Raw genomic sequence first — 23,832 nt, 5'->3', positions numbered from 1 at the left:
ACATTAAAGGTCATCCAACCCAGCCCCATTGCAGTGAGCAGGGTCACTTTTAACTAGACCAGGTTATTCCAAACCAAATCCAACCTGGTTTTGAACGTTTCCAGGGATGGGGCAGCCACAGCTTCTCTGGGCACCCCGTGCCAGGGTCTCACCTCCCTCTCAGGGAGGAATTTTTTCCCAATATTCAGTCTCAACCTGCTCTCTGTCAGTTTGAAACCATCCTCCCTTATCCTATCACTCCATGCCCTTGTAAAAAATCCCTCTCCAGCTCTCTTTAGCTACTCCAAGAGGCTCTTAGGAATCCCTGGAACCTTCTCTTCTGCCCCTGGGTGGTTTCCAGGGGAAGGACTGACAACGACTCACCCCAGAGTGGAGGGAGGGCAGGGCTGAGCATTTGCTGAGCCAGGCAAACATCTCCCTGCCCTCTGCAGCATCCCCATCCCCAGGGGAGGGAGCTGGAGCTGTTCCTGAGGGTCCCCAGCAGTGAGGACAGGCAAGGATGGAGCTGCAGTTTCTATAGAGACGTTTATTGGAAGGGTATGAGAACAGAGTGCAAATTCCAGTAAGAACACGTCGTAGGCAGATAGTCCCAGACATTGGTGGGGGAGGAACCCAGGAGGGCAGCAGCATGTCCAGACTCCCTGATGCACCCAGATCCAGAGAGATCTGATCCCCAGAGATGGATCAGGACCCTTCTTTCTGCAAAGCTTTCAGTCCTCCTGCTTCATCCTGCCTGGCTTGATGAGAGCTCTCACCAGAGCAATCACTGTTTTCCCAACCAGCCTTTGGAAGTGCAGCTTGGAGCAGAGTGCAGGTGAAACATCCTCTGTGTCAGAGAGGAGCCTGGTCCCCTCTCCGTGGTAGGCTGAGAGTGGCAGTAAATATGTGCAGTTTGGTTAATACTGAGCAAGGCATAAACCAGCATTTAACAGTCCTCCTGCTGCAGCTGTTTCCAGTCGAAAGTCCCGTCCAAAGTCAGGTCAAAATTACCCTTTTCCTGCTCTCGGGAGAGCTCCAGAAACACCTGGGAAGGGCAAGGTAATGCTTGGGTTATTTCTCTGTGCTGCTCCTTTGCAGGAGGCACAGCTCTGCAGTCCCTGGGAGAGGTGTGGAGAGGTTTTTGGGGGACAGGGGAGCAGGAGCTGAGCCTCCTGTGCTCTCTGGAGTGACCAGACAGGCACCACCTGCCTGAAGGGGTTTCCATATGGGTTTTCACCACCAATGGATTGACTTTTCTCATCTTTCCACCAGCCTTGTACAAGCAGCAATAAATAATCTGCTGTTTCCAGGGCACCCAGAGGGGCTGGGCAAGGGCAGCTCCATCCTTGGGTGTACTGTGTGCCTTTCTCGACCAGGTGGGGTCTGAGACTTCATCCTGACTTGTCCCCACCGCACAAAATCCCAGCAGCAAAGAACCCAGACCATTTCCCACCACTTTACCAGTAGAGAACCCCTCACCCACCATCCTCAGGAGGTTTTTTGGTGGAGCTGCCTTTTGCCACCGCACCAGCCTGGGTTTGGCTGCAGCTTTTGTCCCTGCTCCTGCCTTTACAACACAGATAAAAATCACCTGCCTGAGTCAGGGTATTCAGGGAGAAGCTGTACTCCTCGAGGCTGCAGCTCCGTTTGGCTGTGGAGAAATGGGAAGAGGGTTGGAAATGAGCAGTTGCTGTTCTGCCTTTTCGAAAAGTCACCTGGTTTTGCTCTCACCTTCCTCCAGCTTGGAGAAGGACTGGGACAGGGGCAGTGCATCTTTCATCGGGACCTTGTAGACAAGCAAAGAGGGGAACCTTGAGGAAACAGAAGAAAAGTGATTCTTGCTCTGGGTTGAGGCTCTGGGCTCAAACCTTTATGGATGAATGGATGTCTTGCTGCTGGGATCACAGCAGGGCTGGAAGTGGTGAGGTTATGAAATCAGATCCCCCTACAGGGAGCTGTTCCTCCCTCTGCAGCTGAGATCCATCACACCAGGCATGTTTTCAGGGATGAGGCAGTGCTGGAACCGCTCCTCATCCCATGTTTTATAGTTACCTCTCCTGACGGGCTGCACCTGGGAAAATCCTCAGAATCTCAGAGTGCAGAACATCAGCGCTCTCTGGATCCTTGACCTTGATTTCCAGGAGATATCCTTTGCCAAACTTGTTCTTCAGGTACTGGATGGAGCCAATGCACCTGCAGGGCAGGGAGGAGCAGAGATGACAGTGAAATCATTGTCACCTCAGCACCTGCTCCTTCCTGAGATGGAAACCATGGAACACTTCATAAAGCCATGGCAGGTGAGGCTGGAGGAGCAGCTGGGATCAGTTCCAGCTCAGTCCCAGATGCTGTCACCCACCGGAGCTGCCCTGACACCAGGATGGCCACGCGGTCACACACGGCCTCCGCCTCCTCCATGTAGTGCGTGGTCAGGATGGCTCCTGACTCCTTGGATTTCAGGGCATCCCGGATTGTTTTCCTGAGGATCAGAGTAAAAAAATAAATAAAAGAAATTCTAACGCTCCCTAGAAATATCAGGCATTGTTTTTATATTTTTGTCCATCCAAATGCCTTTCCCCTAAAATAAGATGAAAATTTTCACACGCAGCAACTTTAGATTAATGAGCACATGGTGATGCTTTGAAATAATGACAAAAAATACTTTTGACTTGAGTGGATTCTCTCAAATCCCATTCAGGACTCCCCTAAATCCTGCAAAAAGGATGAAGGTAAAATAGTTTTTCTCTCTCCTTGCTCATCCCTGAGTTAGAGAGAGACAAGAAACGTGTTTTCCAACAGAACCATTGTAACGTGAGGGACAGCACCGTCTGTGGATGGGGTAAAACCCTTTTCACATAACTTTAAACATCTCTTTTTGGCTTCCCCATCCCTTTCCCACCGTGGTGGCCCAGTGCCCGGGCTCCTGCTCACCAGACACGGCGCTGCCCGTTGGGATCCATGCCGGTGGAGGGCTCGTCCAGGAGCAGCACGGAGGGGTTGCCCAGCATGGACAGTGCCACACACAGCTGTGACACAGAGAAGGGGCTCAGCCAGACCTCCTGCACACCCTGGCACTGTGTGCACACACAGCTGGAGCCTCCTCCTTTATGGTTGATGGGAAAAGCTCATTTCCATCACCCCACCCTCCACGAGGCTCTCCCGGGTGCCTCAGGGCACAGGTTGGTCCCTTCACTCAGGAAGGAGAGTTTTAATTGCAGAGCTCATTATAGGTGACCCAAAACACACCTTTCTGGTTATCCCAGCAGGTAATTTTCTGACTTTTTTGTTTAAGTAGTCTTGGAGCTGCAGAGCGTTCACAATTCTGTGGGGAAAATGAAAAAAGAACATTTTTATTATTCCCGATCAATACTCTCATCTAAGGCTCAAAAAATGACAAGAAAAACGAACTTTCCTCCCTTTGCTCTTGACTCCTGCTTGTTTTCATTAAACATTTATTGTGTTATTAAAATGCAAGTGACTATTTGAAGCAAAGTGTACTGAATAAGCCACAAGCTCTTTTTTAAACCCACCATCAGTGTCAACAGCACTACGAATCCATTCCCCCTTGCCAGTGTCAGCTCAGCACCCTTTCTTGTGGAGCCAAACTCCAATAGCAGAGATTTCAGAAAATCTGCCTAAAGATAACACTCTTAAAAGGGCGTTAGTGGTAAATTTATCCCCACCAAATGCACTTAGGAAAATCAGAGGTTTTCTCAACCCACTCACTAAATCACGGCATTGAGCACAAAAGCACTTTTGCAGCTGAGTTCCCTGAGTTTCTTTCAAGGTTTTTTTTTTTTTTTTCTGTGAATTTTGGCTCTCCCCATGGCTGAGGGGTGGAAGATGGCTCACCCCAGAGCTCCCTCTGTACCTGTGGACAGCAGCGGCCGCGTCCTCCTTGCGCAGCCCCTTGACGGCCGCGTAGACGCTCAGGTGCTGCTGCGGGGTGAGGTCCAGCCAGAGCGGGTTCTCCTGGGGGCAGTATCCCAGGAATGCAGGAGCCTGGTCCTGGGAGCCTCCTCCATCTCCCCTCTTCATCAGCACCTGCACCACCAGGCACTGTCCTCACACACAGCCTTGCCCACCACAACAAGGGGTGGTTCAGGGGAGGATTTTGGGGTTTAGGTGAGGAAACGCAGAGTGAGGGAGTGATTTCACACTGTTCTTAAATATAAACATGGCAATTAGGGCTGATGCAACAGCTTATTAAAAATAGAAACAGCTCACAGTAATTTTATCAGTGCATTATTTAATTTTATAGCACGATGAACTTGATTGAAACGCTGATCACTAATAATGCTCTGACAAAAATTGCAGCCTAGATAAAAATGATGGTTTAGCTCAGGTGCAAGGTTTGGATTTTTGTCATGGATCCATGCCTTGTCTCCAGGTGTCTCTTACCTGCCCAGCAGTTGGGTTTGTCTCTCCAGTGATCATTTTGATAGCTGTGCTTTTCCCAGCTCCATTGGGCCCCAGAAGTCCCAACACTTCTCCTGCAATCAGAACATAGAATTTCTTAGGACTATTCCCCATTCAATGCAATCATGCACAGTCCCATGAGAGAAAAAATAGACAAGGCAGCACACCAATATCACAGATATAAAAATAAATGGTTTTATTGTACAAAATACATGCTCGGAGAGCCCATAAAATTTCAGCTTAAACTGAGACTGTGAATTGCTCCCAGGAGCCACTGTTAAAGTGGTCCCCTCTCCCCAGGATTTTTATTTTATTTTAGATAATGGACAATCACAGGTCATTAATAGGATGCACCATTAACACATTAACCCCACACTGAAGGTGCTTTAAAAACAGAACAAATAGATTTGACCTTTCTGTCCTTGCTCAGCTAACCGAGAATGTGCAGGGAATTAACTCAGGGTTCAACACAGTCCCAGTTCTCACCTTTTTTAACACAGAAGGAAAGGTTTTTGGTGGCTGTTTTCTTCTTCTTCTTAAAGAACGAGCCAGCTTGCTTTATATTATATTCCTTGCACAGGTTGCTGACTATAATGACTGATTTCTGAAAGTGAGGAGGATGAAACAAGATTAATTTATTATCTTGGACAGCATTGATTCTTGAGTTATGTTTTTACATTAAAAAGGCAGAAAAGCTTCTGAAGATCTCTGAAGGAATATGAGGTGCAACAGGACACTTTATTGTCCGGGTTCCCCTTAAGAGCTTTCTTCTCCTGATGGAAGCCAGGCTTTTGGAATTTTGATTTTCCCAGTGAGAACAGCACAGCCAGAGCACTGACCTGCCCTGCTTTGGTAGAAAACCAAACAGAACAAGAAGGACAACACTCAGGAGTACCTCCTCCTGACTCGGAGCCACCATGGCATTTCTCACTGCTTCCCTTTCAGCTCTGACATCTTCATCTTCCTCCTCCTCGAGCTCCTTGGGGTGCTGCTGGCTGCTTTCTTTTCTTGGGGAGATCCTGAAAACCCACCAGATTTACCTCAGGATTTTGTTCTTTACCTTTGTTCTCCACCTTTTGGCTAGACCAAGAGTGAATTTCCCTGGGATTGAATTTATATTATATTACAATGATTGCTATTAATAACACCATCATTATTGTTAATGTTGGGGATGATGATGACATTTATAACCTTTGTTTTGTACCAAAACAGAAGCTGGTACATCCCACAGCACAGGCAACATCCTGTGGAGGCAGTAAATAACTTAAAAGCTGTTTTATATTATCTCACCACTGCAGTATTTAAGGGGCTATTTAAGTAATCAAAAATCAGCAGTATTAAAAATAAATAAATTAAAAATGGAGACACAAATGCAGTGATGTTTACCAGGAGAAGCAGTGGGGTAGGAGTTTAGATCTCACACGTGCATGTGTGTCTATACAAACCTAAATACTGGGTCTTGTCTCAGCACTGCTTTTCCATATTTTAACTCCAAAAAGCGAAGAAGAAGAATGAACGCCACAGAATGGATGTAGGGCTGAAAAAAGAGGTTCCACATTAACAGCCTTGCCTTGTTTCCCACTATAGCTGGCACTGAGGTGGTGACAGTGCCATAAAATACGTGGGGGAAACAGGATTTTCATTTTCAGTGAAAATGGAGCCCATTAACACTGAAACTCAGGGTAATCAACACTGCAGAAAGCACTAAGGGCAGAAAAATCCCAATTCATAAAATAACACACAATTCATAAATTCATAAAAATCACAATTCATAAAATAAGCATGAGGTGATCTGGGCTTATTTCATTTTGCTTTCCCCATTTCAAAGGTGTGAAATTATTTTAGCACTGCGGGTAAAATGTCATCCAGATCCACCCAGATCCTCCTCCTGCTTCCTCATACCTGAGAGGGGCTTTAGGAAACCCACATTCCTAAATAAAAGCAATATTTAATGTTTTCTTACTGCAAAGACAGCAATCAGGATATGATTGCCTGAAGCCATATTAAATGCCTCATTGTCCTTCATCATCTGTAAGAATAAAAAGAAAAAAACTCTCAGTGAAGACTTGCAATTCTTTAGCATCGTTCTGGTTAATGCAGTAACATTCAAAAATGCTTTGAAAATCTGCAAAACTTCTGATTTTCCCCAAACATTCAGCGTACAGATGAACAGATGCAGATGTTTGGCTTTGGGAACCCTGGTCCTACACCAGAACATGTCACAGCTCTCAGAACACGGACTCTCCTTCCAGATGTCCTGTCCCAGGAAAACATCTCTGCTCTGGGTCCCACTGGAGAAGAGGCGAGTGGGACAGGACAGAGGAGAAGTTTTTCCTCCTTGGACTTCACCCCTCAGTAATTTATCATTTATCAACAGTGTTGCACATAGCTGGGGGGTTTTGTTGAGTTCTCAGCTGACTTTCCACCACCCCCCTCAGCTGACACCGAGTAAAGCTCCTTGTGAGCATTCTGAGCTCTCGCTCAGGTTTTTTTCCATGCAAAGACTGATCTGTGCCTTCAGATTTTCTCCTAGGATTGGTCAAGCCAAGCTGATTGACTCTGTAGCTGCTCCATCCTTGGCAGCTTGGATCAGCCTGGTCTAGTGGAAGGTCCCTTCTCATGGCAGGGGTGGAACGAGATGAGCTTTAAGGACCTTTCCAAACCAAACCATTCCATGATCCCATTCTATGACTCTGCATGGAAAGAATTAAGAGTTTTTACCTTATCCACAGTCACAGCTGCACAAGAAGTCACCCCCAGCCATAAAGAGCAGCTGGAAAAATGAACTCTGAGCTGAAACAGCCACCTAACAAAAATCCCACCCAGGATGAGCCTTCCCAGACTGGAGGGGGCAGTTACTGCCAGACCTTGGGGCAGTTACCACCAGATTTTGGTTCAGTTACCACCAGGTTTTGGGGCAGTTACCACCAGGTTTTGGGGCAGTTACCACCAGGTTTTGGGGCAGTTACCACCAGATTTTTGGTCACAAGGACCCAGGGTTGTGTTTTAGGCCTCTCCTTGCCCAGAAGCACCACTCACAAGCTGGGAGTTGATCACAAAGTCGATCAGAAAACCCATCATGGGGTACACGGGAACCAAGAGGGACAAAGCGCAGAGAGAGGTGCTGGTGTTGGGGTGGTCCATGTGATCAATGATTCTGCCGATGAAAAAAGAAATAAAGCACACCTGAAAATAAAACAAGACAGCAGCTCAGCTGATGGGGAGGGTTACTCACTGCTCGTTAAAACTGTGTGAGTCTAGCTCTGCAATTCCCTGTTGAATTTATAAAAATGGACAAAAAATGAGTAAGATGAGAGACAGAGACAGCTCAGGAGATCCTCAGCTGTCTCCTTCTGTGGGTTGGCTGCTGCTTTGGGCCAGCTGGGGAGACTTCTCCCCAGGGACAGGGCTGCTTCAGGCAGAAAAATACCAAAAATCAAACATGGGATCCCATTCTGGTCATTCCCATCCCAATCCATGCCAATAATCCATCTCCTTCCAGGTCAGGCTTGGCTGATCACTGCCTAGCCTGATGGCTCTTGTCTCAGCACTTTACATCTCTTGGATGTGGGGTGTCAAGCAGAAAAAATTAATTTTTTGCCTCCATTCCTGCACCAGTTCAGGTTGGATCCAGGTATTTCCTCATGTCACAGCAGGATTGTGGCAACAGAACACGGTGACACCAATTTAATTCAGAATTGGCTGCTATGAAACACACCCAAATTTATGTTCCACATCTCTGCTTGGTGTTTCGACATCTAGCTCCTCCTTAACGTCTCAAAATGTCTGTGAACACAGCAGTGCATTATCCAACCCTGTGCTCACCAATATCAGGATAAAAGACCAAAGATCACAGCTCCATCCTTTGCGGGAGTTGAAGGAGATCAGGTAGACTAAGAGAACGAGGGAAATTCCATAACCCAACATCCCCGTGACCTACAGGGAAAAAAAGGCTTTTATTGGAGAAAATGGATTGAAGTAAACCACCAGAAACCCACCTGCAGCAATGGGGAGCAGTAGAAATAATCACACAGTAAGATCAGGGCATTTAGAAATTACCACAATTTCACTCTCAGGTGTAAAATGATATATTAAGGCAAGATTTATTGCCTTTTACTTCCAGCTGGAGAAACCCAAAGGATGGGAGGTGAAACAAGAAGGTCAGTGAGAGGACCAAGAGTGTTCCAGCACCATCTGCACCCACAGTGTCTCAGCTGCCCCCACACCAAATATTTTCCCTCAGTCCCTTTCCAGCAAAGCAAGGACCAGAACGGGACCTACCAGCAAGACAAAGGTGCTGGCACTGCCAGAAATCTTGTTGCTCATGGAAAACTGGAGCCCAATCATGGAGAAGAGCAGGATCCAACAGAGTGGGATGTCCACCAGTGCCTGGCCACACCAGTAGGCTGAGGGAAAGAGCCCCGAGATCCGCAGCTGGGCACGAGCTCCCGCCTGGAAAAACACGGTTTTAAAGGGTGGTTTATTGTCTGTGCCTGCTTGGCCAGCTGCACCCATGGGAATGGGCCCAGAAAATGAAAAGGGAATAAAATCTGGCACCATTGTGATCTGGGGGTAAAATTCAACCTCCTTTGGTTTTTGAATATTTTGTGCTGGCTGAAAAACTTCTGATGGATCAAAACACCCCAAGCTGCCAATCACAGGGCTGGATTCAGCAATTCAAAACTCAGAAGTGTTTTCCAACCTAAATGATTCCATGATTCTGTACTCAAATGTCCTTCTGGCAGGGCAGCTGTAATCCCTTCTGCCCACCCCAAACCTGCTCCATTTTAGGAATTTACCTTGCAATCCTGTGTGTAGCCCATGGCAAAGTGAGGAGGAAAACCTGGGGCTAACAGCATCATATAAACGAGGTAAATGGACATGAAATAATCCCAATATCCTGGACTGAACAGCTGAAAATAGAAGAACAAAGCATTTGTGGAAAATGCCTACAATTCATTTGACCATTCATCTTCCTGCATTTCTCATGGATTACAGGGCAGCATGAACAAAAAGAGGGATTTGAAGGAAGGCGGGTTTACATGTTCAGACAGCCCTACAAGGCTTCCCATTAAAATCTGATTAATTAGTGAGACCTTAAACGGTTTTCTGACACCTTTTGGCTTCACTTACAGAGAAGAAGGGGTGGCTCCAGACCTGGATGTGCCCGGTGGAGTTGAGGGTTCTCAGCAGGGCGTTGCTGATGATGTTCACCAGCACTGGGAAGCAGTTGACAGCCTCCAAGTGGCACAGCACAGTGAACCTGTAGCTCTTCAAAGAGCAGGAAAACAAGGTGAGAGCTCCTGGCTTTTCTCCTCTGCAGGGAAGCAGTAGAAAAGGAGCACACCAGGAAAAATCCAGGCCTGAAATAGCTTTGCTTATGCCTGGTTTCCTAAAAAGCAAATGATGATGTACTGGAGGTCTCTATTGCTGTGCTAAAAATGTACATTTTGAGGTGGAAGGCCAGGGAGATGAGGTCTCCTCTAGCCTGGACTGCTCAGAACACTTCCTAATTTTCATACCTGTGGTACAAAAAGTCAATGGAGCCGTCCCACAGGGAGAGCTGATGGAGGCACCTTGCTTAATTATTCAGTTGTTGTGAGGAAACTGGAAGGAGAGGAGAAAAATCCTCACCTGACCTTGGCGGGACACTTTTATAGCCCCGTTGTGCTGTAGTTCCTGTGTGATATTTTCCTCCTTTGCTATTTCCACTGTAAGATCCTGGCTCTGGAGCACATGGATGAAGTTGTCAATGCCTGTGCCTGGTGCGAGGACCAAAAACAGAGGAATTGTAACACTGGAAAACAAAAGAGTCTTTGACAATTTTATTTTTATTTTTAAATCCATGACCACCAAACAAAAACAGAGGAAATCTAATAAATGTGGACTTCAGCCAGCACATGTGTGCTGGATCTTTGTGCTTTAGTTTTTTGGGAAGTTAATGGATTTCAGTCTGAATTTTTGCATTGTGTTTTTTTCCCCTAGTCTTTTCTGAAGTGCTACAAAATGAATTTTCCTTTGGGACCATCTGATGAAGATACCAGTGCCATTCTCTGGCTAATTAACACGAAATATCACCCACTCATGGGAATGTTGAAGTAAAGCTCTGGAAGCAGCCCATTAATTTGACTCAGCATGAGTGAGCCTGGAGTGTGGTGCCTGCTCTGAAAATCCCACACTCTGAAATTGCTTGGATAAGAGACCTGGATTCGTGGCAGGGAGATAACCCTGTCCCCACCTTATCTCCCCTGCTCTGATGCCCTTTTGCACATCTCTCAGCAGGGTCTCACCAGCTGCTGAAGCCACAGTAGGTTTCCCTCACAACCCTTTAAAGACAATCCCTACCCCCCTCCCTCATTAACGCCTTCATCCCCCCTTGGATCCTCTACACCTCACGGATCTGCTCTGTCCTGCATTTTCCCTTGGAGCAGCAAGAACCCAGAACTGGGAAGGATGAGGAAGAGCTTCCTGCCCTCACCTGTGTGGTTGTAGACCAGGAGGGCGGTGGTCTCCAGGTAGGATCTCCTCCCCAGGGGCAGGAAGTAGCGTGCAGGAGAGAGCTGCCAGGCACTCACACTCTGCCAGCCAGCCACCACGCACAGTTGCAACACCAGAGGAAGCAGAAAAACCACATAGAGCAGCAAACTGCGTTAAGAGAGAGATGAATAAACACTCTGAAAAGAGATGTCCAGCAGAAATGCCTGCAGAATGCATTTGTGTGTTGGAAATGGTGGGTGATAACCTGATCACCCAATGCTCTGTTAAAAACTTCTGGCAATTTTCATAGAATCATGGAACATCCTGACTTTGAAGGGACCTACAATGATCATGGATCCAATTTTGGCCTTGACACCCCATCAATCCCACCCTGGGCATCCCTGGCAGTGCTGTCCAAACTCTTCTGGAGCTCTGGCAGCCTTGGGGTCATTCCCTGGGGAACCTGGGCAGTGCTCAGCACCCTCTGGGGAAGAACCTTTTCCTAAAATCCAACCTAAACCTCCCCTGGCACAGCTCCAGCCATTCCCTCAGGCCCTGTCACCGATGATCAGAGAGAATTTTATTTCTATAAGTCTCAAACCTTGATCATTCACCAAATGTTTCAAAATATAGCAGGGAGAGAACGTCAGGTCTGGACTGCTCAACTTTTTAGGGCCATGAAATGCCTTTCAGACTTCCATTACATGCATAGTTTTCATAAATCAGCATTTTTTAAATGTTTTGGGGCCATGAAATGCCTTTCAGACTTCCTTTAGATACAAGTTTCTCATAAATCAGCATTTTTAAAATGTTTTGGGGCCATGAAATGCCTTTCAGACTTCCTTTAGATACAAGTTTCTCATAAATCAGCATCTTCCTTTAGTTCCTTCTACTCCACCAGGAAGCTCCAGCTTGAACACCAGTGGGGCCAAATGAGTCACTGGCAACACGAAAGAATTAAAAAAAAATAAAAAAACAGAAGAAGCCTGAAAGTGTTTTCTGTACACACTGACTAATTTTTAAACTTCCTCCATTTGATATAAAAGTATTTCTAAATGATTCTTTTCTTTGGAAAGAAAATGGGCTTCTCTTGCATAAATTAATCAGCATAGAAATGAAAATGCACAAAAGGGAGATTTTGTGTTACTGGCACTGGAAAGGAAAAAAACCTTTCCCCTCCTCTGAGTGCAGATGACCAAGATCATTCCAAAACCTCATCTCAATTAATCCAAACTGATCGAAACAGGGGCGTGGTGCCCCCGTGTCCACTCGCAGAGCTCCAGGGGAGGAACCCTTCGTCACTTACATCGACCGCAGGTTCTTCACCGAGCTCTTGAGCTTCAGGAAGTGCATCCATGCCGTGGCAGAGACCTGCTGTCTCCAGAGGGCCAGGCCCTGCACCGAGGCCGTGCCGGTGTCCGAGAGCAGCAGGGAGCGCGGCCTCGCCTCGTCGGCGCATCCTGCTCCTCCCCACTCCTCCCCAGGGACCGGCTCACCTGCGGAGAGATTCCACCTGCACATTTGTGTCTAAGACCAGCTTCCAGGCTGGCATTCGTGGAGGTTTAAGAGCTGCCCTCGGAGGTCACTGCAGAGGAGCTGATCTCTTTGGCTGTGGATTGTAAATTGTACCTTCTTGATGGGCCGTGGCTTCTCCCTCCAGCCTCAGGAACACGTCCTCCAGGGTCGTCATGCTGACTCCATAGTTGATAATTCCCTGCTCAGAGGAGCTGTCGAGGCCGCTGAACAGATCTGCAGGACAGAGATAAAGGCATAAGCACAGATATCCATTCCACTCTGCTTCAGCCAACCTGACTGGAGCATCTCCAGTGACAGAGAACGCAACAAAGCACTGAACTGCCAGGACACAAAGGTGTGGAGGAACACAAAACTGCCAGAGCTGACCCTCGTGGAGGGTGTTTTTCTGCTTAGCACCAACATTTCAGACTGTTTTCATCCTCTGTGCGATGGTCAGGCTGAAGTGATGGGTTTGGTGGGTGAGAAATGGGCACAGAGCAGTCCAGGTTGTGTGGGGTTTTCTCTTTTTCCGTCTTTTCATTTAACAGAAGGAGAACTGAACTCTCAGTAACACACATGGCCCAGTTTAGCCTGCAGGGTTTATCAGTAGAAAAGCATTTGTTGCACAATTTGATCTTAAATATATGATAAAATTGTGGGGAAAACCCAAACTGGGATGGTTCTGAAATCCTGATGTGACTCCTGTAAAAAATCTCCCTTTGCATTTCTCCTTCCCCACATTTGACATATTTTTTTTCCCCACGGATAATTCTCAATTATTTTCATATTCATTACCTGGGAATTTATTCACGTTTTCTAAAGGCAGTTTATATCTCAGTTCATACTGGGTGTGTCCTGAGAAGGTGGCATTGGGGATGTACCCTTTCACCAGGGATGTCAGATTCTCCAGGTCACAAGACTCACTGACATGGATCCTGTTGTGTGGAAAAAAAACACAGACTTTTAGGTTTGGCATAAAAACAATCCAAACCCACCCAGACAATCAACATCCACCATCTTATGGATGCATAAAAAACTCCAATATTCTTCATTCATTCACAAATCTGGATTAACTAACCCTAACCCTAAACCTTCTGTTTAGGATTTAATGCAGGATTCAATTTAGGATTTTAATGCAGGTAATTTGTTTGTTTTGATGACCTCTGCTCATTAATTTTGGTGTCCCCTTGTACTGGCATGTTGCCAGGTATTGTTGGGGCTTAAGGACCTACCTTAAATGATAGCAAATCCCCCATTTTTTCTTCAGGAACAGAGAAGAGCCAACACACTTCAGCCTCCCGTGCGAGATAAAAGCCTTGCGGTCTGGAGAAGGGAAAAGCCAAAGGAATTTCTAGTGCAGAGCAGTCATTGCCATCCTCTGGGGCTTTGTGCTCCAGGGTTATCCCACAGGGATGACATTGCCCTCACTCACCTGCCAGGATATCGGCCTCGTCCATGAACTGGGTGCTGAACAGGATCACCCGCCCTGCCCGCTGCTCCCGCAGGAGGCTCCACACCTGGTGCCTGGAGAGAGGATCCAGCCCCGCCGTTGGCTCATCCAGGAACAAAACCTGCAGGAGGGATGGAATCAGACATTCCTCGTTGCTGGAGTGGTTGCGCGTCTTTGGGGTTTGGTGTTCTGAAGGCAAGAGACCCAGAGCATCTTTGAGACAAGGGCAGCTGCTCTGGGGGCTGTGAGAGCTCAGGCAGCTCTGTCTGCTTCAAAACTCACCTGGCAAGGTGGGTCATGAGTTTGAAGTAGAAAGAAATGATGAAATTTATTCATTCTAATTTAAGCACTTTAGAGAAGTCTGAAATCCAAGAGCCAAATGCATGCCCAAGGTTTTAATTATGCTGGACATGAGTATTTCCTACATCACAGAGCCATGCCTGTTGCTTTACCTGGGGGTTTCCAAGCATGGCTATTCCAATGGATAACTTCCTTTTCTGCCCTCCACTCAGTTTTTCAGCTTGAGTGTCTTGAATGTTGCTGATATCCAGCAGCTCCAGAACATTTTGCACCTAGAACAGCACAAGGATGTCCATTTTCAGCAGCCATTGTCCTTCCATCCTTTATTAGGGTAGATTTAGATGTAAATTAGACATCAGAAGGAAATTGTTCCTTGTGAGGGTGGGGAGGCACAGGGTGTCCAGGAAAGCCGTGGCTGCCCCTGGATCCCTGGAAGTGTCCAAGGCCAGGTTGGATGGGGCTTGGAGCTTCAATTCTCAAGAGATCCAGGTGGATTCTTTGAGCTTCCCAGCACAAAAGGATCCTCTGTGGGATGGTGGGGAACACACGCTCACCTCTCGCTCCACCTCTTTGGACTTGATGCCCTTGATTTCCGCAAAAGCTTTCAGGTTCTCTTTCACCGTCAGGACCTCAAACTGCGTGTTGAACTGCGGGCAGATCCCGATCATCCCCCGGATCTCCTCCCTGTCTCCCGTCTCGGAGAGTTTGTAGTTGTATATGGTGGCAGAGCCTGCTCACGGGGATAAATGGGATCAGGGGGAGTGCATTGGTGGCTGGAGCCTGTGGATCAAGGCCACCCCATCCCAGCCTCCTCCCACCTTCCGAAGGGAAGCTGAGCCCGCTGAGCACGTTGAGCAGCGTTGTCTTTCCAGCCCCACTGTGGCCCAGCAAGGCGGTGATCTGACCCTCGTAAATGTTTAAAGACAGACCTACAACAAAAATAACATCAAGTTTGGGGGGGAATGAGGTTTGAATCGCCCCCACTCACTGTCAAAAGCAGGAGAAGGCAAAAAGTACAAGAATGAAGTGATAACAATTAGCCAGAAGAGCACTGAGTGGGGCAAAGCTCGGCACACCTTTAACTAAAAGGATAAGGAGTTGGTCTGTATTTAGCAGAAAAGACAGAAATAAAATGATTTTAAAAAAAGAATTAAAATCTGCCTTCTCTTTAGTCTTATTAAAAATAGCAAATCAGTAAAAACTGAAGAAAATACTGATCAGTCATAATATTTGACATAAATTTTCAAGCAATGCAAGTGGGTTTATCATTGACTGTTTGCACAATGGTGTTTCCTTGTCTGTAACAGGAATAAATCTCACAGCTTTCATACCTCTTAAAGCCTCTGTCTTCTTGTCCTTCTTCTTATAGACTTTTTTAATATTGTGGAGCCTAAAAGGAAGGTAAAGAGGTTATTACTTGATTTCTGTAAATGCTTTTCCCTGCTGCCCTTTTACATTTTTATGGACCTTAAGTTATAACGACAGAAATGGCATAAAGAAATTAAAGGAGCTGAGAAACAAAGCTGAGATCTGCGGGTTTGACAGGCTCTGTGCCCAGGTGTGATCATCACAACCTGGCACCAAAAAAGGGGCACCAAGACTGGCAAAGACAAGGCCAAGATCATTGCAACACTTTTACAATGGGTCCCCTCTTCATTCTCCCTTTTGTTGCTAAAGGACATTGAAAGTCCACAATAAAAAAAAACCAAACAGTTATTTTTTAATCTAAATTTATCTACTTTTATCTAAATTTTTTAGTGACTAGTCTGTATTGCCTTTTTATCTCTAATTTTTCTCTGTGAAACATTTTTATCTCTAATTTTTCTCTGTGAAGCAAAATGTTTCACAAGAGCCTTGTGAGCACGAAAACTGGAAATCTCCAACCCAGGCTGATGGGAGGAGTGAGGAGCACTAAACCAGACACAAGAAATTCCTTCTCTCTTTACCTGATGGCCTCTCTCCCCAGGAATTCGGGGGGCACAGGTTCTACATCGTCCCCAAGGAGCTCCTCAGGGTTTGCTGTGGAACTGGGAATGTCCCTGGTAGAGCCTCTCCTGCTCCTCATCCAGTACGAGGCCTTCAGGCAGAACAGAGGAGGTTCTGGGATCCCATATTTGCCTGCCAGGAAATCAAAAGGATGTTCTGTCATTAACCAAAGGCACAGCCAAGACATCACCCTAGACTAAACTTTTAGGAGTTCCAGGTAAGTACAAAATTGGTATTTTTTCCAGTCAAATCCCCCCAGGTTTGGAGCAGAGGTAGATGAGACGAGAAGGGTGACTTCAGGGATCTAGGTCATGAATTCAGTGCTTTTTGTAATGAATTAAAATCTTGTCACATTATTACATTATAATCTCATAATTAGAAAGAAAAATATTAAATACAAATTATTAAATACTTTGTTGTCATTGATTCTGTAAATCTGGTGTGTGCCAGAAACAGAACAGTCACTCCATGACATTATAAATTTCTTTTAGTCAAAACTTTATTTTGGTTGAGTCCAAGAATGGAGCAGCCCATCATTTCCTTGATATAGCCCATGCAATCCATGTAAATAAAAATAAATCATTCCTACCTGTCAGAATTTTGTCAAAATAGAGAGCCAGCAGCATGTACAAGACCGAGTCAAACACCAGCAGTATGTATGTTGAAAATAAAAAGTATGCTTCATCCATAAGGTTGGAAAAGGAGAAACCTATTCTATATTTCTCTAAATGGAAAATCTGAAATAAAAGGGAAAGAGGAATAAAATTTCAGGCTCGACAAATACACACATGCCATGGATGCAACTCTGTTTGTTAACCCAGAAATCATCTGCAGTCCTGAACAACTGCTCTTATTTTCTTTCTAAAGGGGAAGGGAAATGAATTTACTCCATGCAGAGATCTTCATGCTTTAATCCAGAATTTTCCAGAACAATCCAGAAACAGAAGAAAAAATCAGAATTTTAGAGGACATAAATTCAAAAAACCTGATATTGGCACTCTTGATGTGACAGAGTCACAACAAAAAATGTTAAAATTTACGAAATGATTGATCTAACCATATGGCAAATTAACAAAGTCTCTTTTTCTGCTGGGGCAGAAATCTCCTCTCCCAGGCAGATTTTTAAAAACACAAATCAAGAAATCAAATATTAGATTACCAGAGCTAGGAAGAGCTGTGGGAATATGATAATGGCAAACTGGGGAAGTGCAGGGGTTTATGCAGGGTGGGGATGGAGGAAGGGCAGCAGCAGCAGGAATCCAGAGCTGGATTTGCACAGTTCCCTCTGCTGGGAGGAGAGGAGGGGCTGGGCAGCCAAGGATGCTGTCCCTGATGTTCCTGGTGAGGATAATGGGGCTGTTGTGTGCAGGGATGGGGCTCCCTCGGGCTCATGGGGAAGCTGCAGACGTGAACAACAGCAGATTTTTTTTTTTGGTGCCAAGGGCCTTGCTTGTTTTTATTGATTTTAGAGCAGGGGAATGGGATGGGGGTGTTGAAGCTGCTCTGTGCTGCCCAGCTCAGCTCTGCTCAGCTCATCACAGCTCAGCTCAACTCAGCTCAGCACAGCTCAGCTCAGCTCAGCTCAGCTCATCACAGCTCAGCTCAGCTCAGCTCATCACAGCTCAGCTCAGCTCAGCTCAGCTCAGCTCATCACAGCTCAGCTCAGCTCATCACAGCTCAGCTCAGCTCAGCTCATCACAGCTCAGCTCAACTCAGCTCAGCACAGCTCAGCTCAGCTCAGCTCAGCTCAGCTCAGCTCAGCTCAGCTCATCACAGCTCAGCTCAGCTCAGCTCAGCTCAGCTCATGTGGGGGTTTCAAACAGGCTGGGGAGAGGAAGGAAAAATGCCTGAATGTTGGAATTTTGAGCCAAGGGCAGGAATTCCTGTCTCCAGCTGCAGGGCTGGTGCCCCCATACCTTGGCAATGCCAGTGTTGAATGCAAAAGGACACATGAGACCAAGAAACCACTTCAGAGGCTCGGGGACATCCTCTATCAGCACTGCCAGGCTCAGGAACCCGAAGATAAAGATGATGAGGAAGCCCATGGAGCTGACAAGCTTGGAGGTCCTTAAGAGGGAGCAGAGCATGAAAACCAGGTGGATCTGTAAGAACAGAGCTTTCCTTCAACCACTGAAGGAAATAAATTATCCTTAACAGCAGCACTTCCATTTGCCAGGCACCAGATCTCTGCTGAGCTGAGTCTGTATAACAAAATCCACTAAAGCCCTTCCCAGTGGGTTGATCTGAGTTTCAAACGTGGCCTTTTGTAGCCAAACAAGAACCTGTCAGCCCCTCAGGCTGCAAATCAGACCTCTGCTGCTGACCCAGAAAAGCCACCCCGATGTTTCAGCCAGCGTGGCCCACAGAGGTCCTGAGCACTGTGCAAAAGGCTCTGGAGCAATGCTTAGGCTCAACAACACGGTGATAAATAAATCATGTGGGGAGGAAATCTGGCTTTACAGCCTGACTTACACACGCCAGGCCATAGAGGAAGAACAGGAGTGAGACTGCAGGGAAGCTGCTGGTGTAGAAGGGCTCCCACAGCACCAGGGCTGTCAGCAGGCAGGAGAAGATCAGCACATAAAGAGAGTACAGCAAGCTCCAGGACAGCCTGGGGAGGGAAAGGTGCCATCAGCCTCCTGGGGAATTAACAGCTCTGGTTACAGCTTCATCTGCATGTCAGAAGGGTTTAAATTTAAATATGAATTCTTTCCTGTGGCAGTCATTTCTCTCTGACATCCTCAGAGCACACAGGTGATCCAGCTCAGGAGGAAATGCCCCGGGGAGCAGAGGACACCACTGCCATGCTCAGCCCTCTGCTTGAGAAACTGAACTAAACCAGTGACCAGTCACATCAATTCATGTTGGACATAAATTTTCAAGCAATGCAAGTATGTTTTTTTCACCGACTGACTGAAATGTTTGCACAATGATGTTTCCTTGTCTTTACCAGGAATCAACCTCACAGCTTCGAGTGCTGGCTGAAAGTTATGAACCCATTTAACTCATTAATTGGCTTCTGTAGTGCCCAGGAACCGACTGGTTTTTGGCAAAGATATTCCACTTTAAAAAGAGCTCACCAAAATGCAATGTCCTGCAGCCCCATGGTCTTCATCAACACTTTGAGCTGCTTCTTCTCTCGTGTGACATTCCTTGATAAGAAATACATGAAGGGAAAGAAGCACATGACGGTAACGATCATGAAGTAGCTGTACTCCAGGCTGATGGAGAAGATGATGCTCTGGGACTTCGTTCTGACACCAGCAATGGATTTCATTTCTTCCCAAACTGAATGATTTGCCACCATCTAAAGGAATGCAAGGTCAGTAGATCAGTGTTTTGCTTCTTTTCTGCAGTGAGACGCATTTATACAAGGAATATTCTGTTTCACCCTCCCTGGATTAACTTTTAAAAGCAGCTTTATTCTCTGACAAACCCATCCCTTGTTATTCCCACAGCAGAGATTGCCTTTCCTAACTATGTCTGAAAGACAAGGATGCCTCCATCAGTTCCTAAATTGGATTTACCTCTATGATGGCAGCATCAATGCTGGACTGCAGGGACAGGAAGCCTTTGTACCAGTAACTTGGGCTGTTGCAGTGCCTCGAGGAGAAATTATAACAGCTGTCTGTGAGGCAAAGGGCATCACACTGATGAAAAGGAACTAATTTTCACTCTTAAATGTAGTGACAAGAACACACTGGCACTGTGGGAAACTTCAAATGGACACTGACAAGTAAAAATAACCCCAGAACACCCAAATCCATAATTTATTCCATCACTTAACAAATATGGATTATTCTCACCCTGTCCACACCAGGCAACCACCCTGAAATTCTCATTTTCTATTACCTATGTATCCAATGACTTCATTGGGAATAATCACGTGGGAGGTAGGAAACCTGAGGTGGTAGGAGAAGTTGTCCTTAAATACAACTCCTATAGTTTCCTTATCTGAAATCCAGGCTTTCTCCATGGCTCTCTCATCATCCATTTCCTCTAGTTTTATACCTGTGGAGTGTCAGAAAAATACTGCCATGAGATTTTGTGAGTCTGGAGATGTGTCCACAGGCACTGAGGGAATGTTCTGCTTTCTCAGCAACTCCTCCTTTCCCAGCTCTCACTGGCCAGGGAGGCAGCTCTAAATACTTCAGCCTCCACCAGCTGAGAAGAAATGCACCCCAAAAGAACACTTTTTAATGTGTTTTAAAAGTATTTGGGAATATTAGGTAAAGCAGAGCTTTCCATTTCAGAAGGGCACACTGGCTTCACAGGTAGTTTAAATCCCAGAGAAGGAATATTTGTGAAAGTGGAGGATTCGGGATGAATTTATCTCCTGGTCAAGGATGCTACAACACAGCACAACCAAATCAAAAATTAAATCAAAAATTCAAAATTTAAGAAGCAAAACCCACCCGTCATGACAGAGCTGGAGGCCACTTTGCTCATGATGTGCCTGGTGGTGGCAGTGGCGGGGGTGAAGGTGACGGTGACACCGGTGGCATTGAAGGCAGGGTCATCCAGGTGGCCCAGGGGGCTGTAGGGCACCTCGGGGTAGTGGATTTGCAGCGTGAACGAGGACACAATGAACACCAGGGGCAGGAAGAGCAGGGACAGAATCCACTCCTGCAGCAGGGAGGAGGATTTCATGGCAGTATGAAAATGTGTTCTTTGTGGGATTAAAATGGGAGCGAGAGGAACTCAGTCTTTGTGGGATTGAAATATAAATATGAAGAACTCAGTCTTTTCGTAGGTGTGGATGATGAGACTGCCTGCATTGTGCCCAGCACCTGCTCCAGGAGCCCATCTGTGCCCTCATTTGTCACAAACCAGACATAAATATCACCATTTAAAACAAAATTCAACTCTCTAGGTGTTCATCACCAGCCAGGCTTCTCAAAAGTACTTCAAGGTCTAATTTTACCCAAAGAAGTTGGTGTCTAGGGGCAGGCAGGGATTGGCCACTCTTGGTAGTTAGCTACTATTTTGGTTTTGGTTTTAATTTTTCCTTACCTGAAAGCTCTGCATCTTCATCCTCCACTTGATCAGGACATTTTTCCACAAGAGAATTTTAGTTTGCTGGAATACACTTATATTCCTCTGGAGTGTCTTCATCTTTGAACCTAGAGACAATTTCTTTTTGAAAATTGCTTTCAAACACAACAAAAGCCAAACCAGCAGTAACTGGTTTTATTTGCACAGTCCTTGCAGATGTGCAGTGAAATTTTTTCTCCCTTTCTACAGCAAGAATGAGCTGGAGAAACTCAGATGTTGTGTGCTGAGCACAACCACCCCCGCAGCACAGGGTCCAGGAGACCTCATCACCCTCACACCCTCCAACCCTCACAGCTCAGCTGCAAACCCTGATGAAAATCAGAATTTCGGGCTTCCATGCTGCAGCATGGGGAGGTTTGGGAGGAGTTATTGATGAAATAGAAAAGGGACTATCACATTACATGACCTAAGCAGCTTGGGTGGGCTCCATATCCAACAAACAACAACGATATAGTCAATTAAAATCCCTAAAATCCTTCTGCTTGTAATGTTAATGTGCTGTAGGCTCAACACCAAGAAGTGTTGAGCAACTCCTGGCTGTGGTGTGTGCTGAGCTGTTGTGGAAAACAGCATCTGCTGAAGGAAACTGGGAGCCATGAGGGAACAAGTTCTCAGAAGTGCGTGGGAGAGATGTCACTGGCAGGGTTTTCATGAAAAATGAGGGAAAACCGAGTGGCACTGATGTGTTACTCCAACAGAATCCTCCAAATGACATGGTCAAAGCAAAGCAAGGATTATTTTGCCTGGTTAATGCTGGTGGGAGGCTGAAAGAAGTGAAGTATAAAGGTGCCTGTCAGATTTTTGCATCCATAAAATAACTGTGACCTCTAATGAGAAAAATGCTTCAGTACCTCCATGTAAAAGAGCTCTGCTCATGTGGCCAAACTGCTCTGCTGTCACATCTGAGCTAAAATCTGCTTTTAAACAAAACCCTGATCTTCTCTAAGTGATTCTCAGGTAGAAAAAGCAGAGCTTTTACTGACCTAACCCCTTTGAGCCTTCCTGCCATAGGGAAGGAAAATTCACCTTGTCCTGTTCCCCAGGGGGACGATGCCTCATGGTGCTGACAGGCAAGGCAGAGTTTATCTCCCTCCAAATATTTATATTCAGCCCTCAGGGGCTGGATGTGTGATGAGACAGCAGGCACTGGACTGCTGGAAAAGAGCTGCAGCAAACGGGCTGCAAACACTCTCTCTGGCTCCTGCCATCATCTCTAAACAGATTCTGTCCTCACTGATGGTCTCACTAAACCCAGGTGCATAAAAATTTGAATTTAGCCTGTGTCATAATCTCTAGACTTCCCTGAATAAAGTGTGGATTTAAACTTGCTGTTGTTTGGTTGCTTTTTCTCCCCACAGGAGCGAAGGGTGGGATGTCGAGTGTCCCCTGTGCCCATCTCCCCCTGGGACACGGGGTTTGTGTCACGGGTTGTTTAAGGGTCCCACGGAGTAACCTGGGCAGGCTGGCACCCCCAGGAGATCCTGGCTGGGGTGGGGAGGTCACCACCAGGAGCTCATCCTGGACATCCCACATGTCCCTCCTGTGCTCACCCCTCCGTGCCCACCCACCCCGGCCGTGCTGCTGCAGAGTGTGGGCAGCTGGGGGAAACGTGGTACAATGGATTTCTTTGTTCCTCTGGTATTTCAGGTGGAGTTTTTTTACAGCATAAGATGGACAGAACTTTTAAATTCAAACTTCAGCTTACACTGGAGGTAGGGAATGAAATCTGCTCCTCGTATGTCCTGGATCACTTGAAATACTGAGCTGAAGCTGCTGCTTGTAGTGCTGAGAAACACTGGAAATAATCCTCTGCCATAAGCTGAGCTCCATTCGTGTGTTAATTCATGTCAAAGTAAGCTTTAAAAGACTTTATTGCCTTTAAACACCCCTGAGATTAATCACAACTTGACTCAATCTATTAGAAAGATTCCCCGTACATGTTTGTACCCTCACCCAGCATTATTAACAGCATTATAATTTACTGGGGGGGTTCATACCTTCAAAATAACATTTTTTATTTAGGCTTAGGAAGAATGCTAAAGCCTTACCTCAGCAGGAAGGTTTGAGAGGAATCCAGAGCTCGTCCTGGAGGAGCAGAGGTGCTGAGCCTCTCTGGGATGGACTGGATGACTGGAGATTCCCGGCTCTCCCTCCTCGTTTCTTTCCCTCAGGCACTTCTGCAAAAGACATTCCTCACACCACAGCTTCTTTTTTCCCTGGCTTCCTTCCCCTTCCTCCCTGGCAGAGCTCCAGCTTTATTTGTGTCAGAAAAAGCAAACAGAGCACATCGCTGTTGAGGCTCTGGAGCGCACTGTCCGAAAAGTTAACTCGGGACATTCTTGAGTCGTGGCCAAGAGAAGAAAAACAAGTCCCACAAGGAACCACACAAAAATCCTTTCTCTGGCAAACTCCCTTGTGTTTCTCAGTGCAGCAAGAGAGGCTTGAAGTCAACAGCAATGTCACAGCACAGGCAGGGGAGGACAAAAGGTGACAAACTCTTCCCGTGGCACCAGCCACAGAGCAGGAGCAGCGGAGGAGTGCTGCCTCCCGCACAGCAACAGCTCTTCCAGCTAAAAAACATCCTGGAAAGGTTGTGATGAACTTCTCCTGACTAACTCTGCACTTGTAAAGGGGATGGGTTTGGTTTCATCCCA

General features: G+C 46.4%; 1 protein-coding gene across 1 annotated transcript; it reads right to left on the bottom strand.

Annotated features, from left to right (window-relative positions):
* Positions 1-506: 506 nt before the first annotated feature.
* Positions 507-23,832, bottom strand: LOC107212597 (ATP-binding cassette sub-family A member 9-like). Its single transcript, XM_015646058.3, has 39 exons — positions 23,227-23,832; positions 21,137-21,246; positions 20,539-20,749; positions 19,976-20,134; positions 19,651-19,751; positions 19,204-19,430; positions 18,596-18,734; positions 18,040-18,225; positions 16,713-16,860; positions 16,084-16,255; positions 15,469-15,527; positions 14,956-15,066; positions 14,692-14,867; positions 14,290-14,409; positions 13,820-13,958; positions 13,620-13,710; positions 13,183-13,322; positions 12,502-12,621; positions 12,179-12,368; positions 10,874-11,040; positions 10,030-10,157; positions 9,529-9,666; positions 9,195-9,308; positions 8,677-8,847; positions 8,221-8,331; positions 7,435-7,581; positions 6,359-6,424; positions 5,841-5,932; positions 5,291-5,414; positions 4,882-4,999; positions 4,378-4,469; positions 3,848-4,020; positions 3,223-3,298; positions 2,908-3,002; positions 2,336-2,455; positions 2,032-2,172; positions 1,711-1,790; positions 1,575-1,630; positions 507-1,024 (listed from the first exon to the last, which is right to left on the bottom strand). The coding sequence occupies exons 2-39, from the start codon at positions 21,236-21,238 to the stop codon at positions 926-928; spliced, it is 4,899 nt and encodes a 1,632-aa protein (XP_015501544.1). The 5' UTR covers positions 21,239-21,246; positions 23,227-23,832; the 3' UTR covers positions 507-925.

This window comes from Parus major, chromosome 18, assembly GCF_001522545.3.
Source record: "Parus major isolate Abel chromosome 18, Parus_major1.1, whole genome shotgun sequence".
NCBI lineage: Eukaryota > Metazoa > Chordata > Aves > Passeriformes > Paridae > Parus > Parus major.
The sequence above is the reverse complement of the archived record's forward strand: the minus strand, read 5'-3'. Positions and strand labels throughout refer to the sequence as shown.

Bases quoted from the DNA above. Each gene is read 5' to 3' on its own strand.
- LOC107212597 (XM_015646058.3), bottom strand. From the start codon at position 21,238: ATGAAGACACTCCAGAGGAATATAAGTGTATTCCAGCAAACTAAAATT. The intron at 20,750-21,136 runs GTAAGGAAAAAT...TCCCTGCTGCAG, and splicing joins TGAAGATGCAGAGCTTTCAG to GAGTGGATTCTGTCCCTGCT. The intron at 20,135-20,538 runs GTGGGTTTTGCT...GACACTCCACAG, and splicing joins CTCCAGCTCTGTCATGACGG to GTATAAAACTAGAGGAAATG.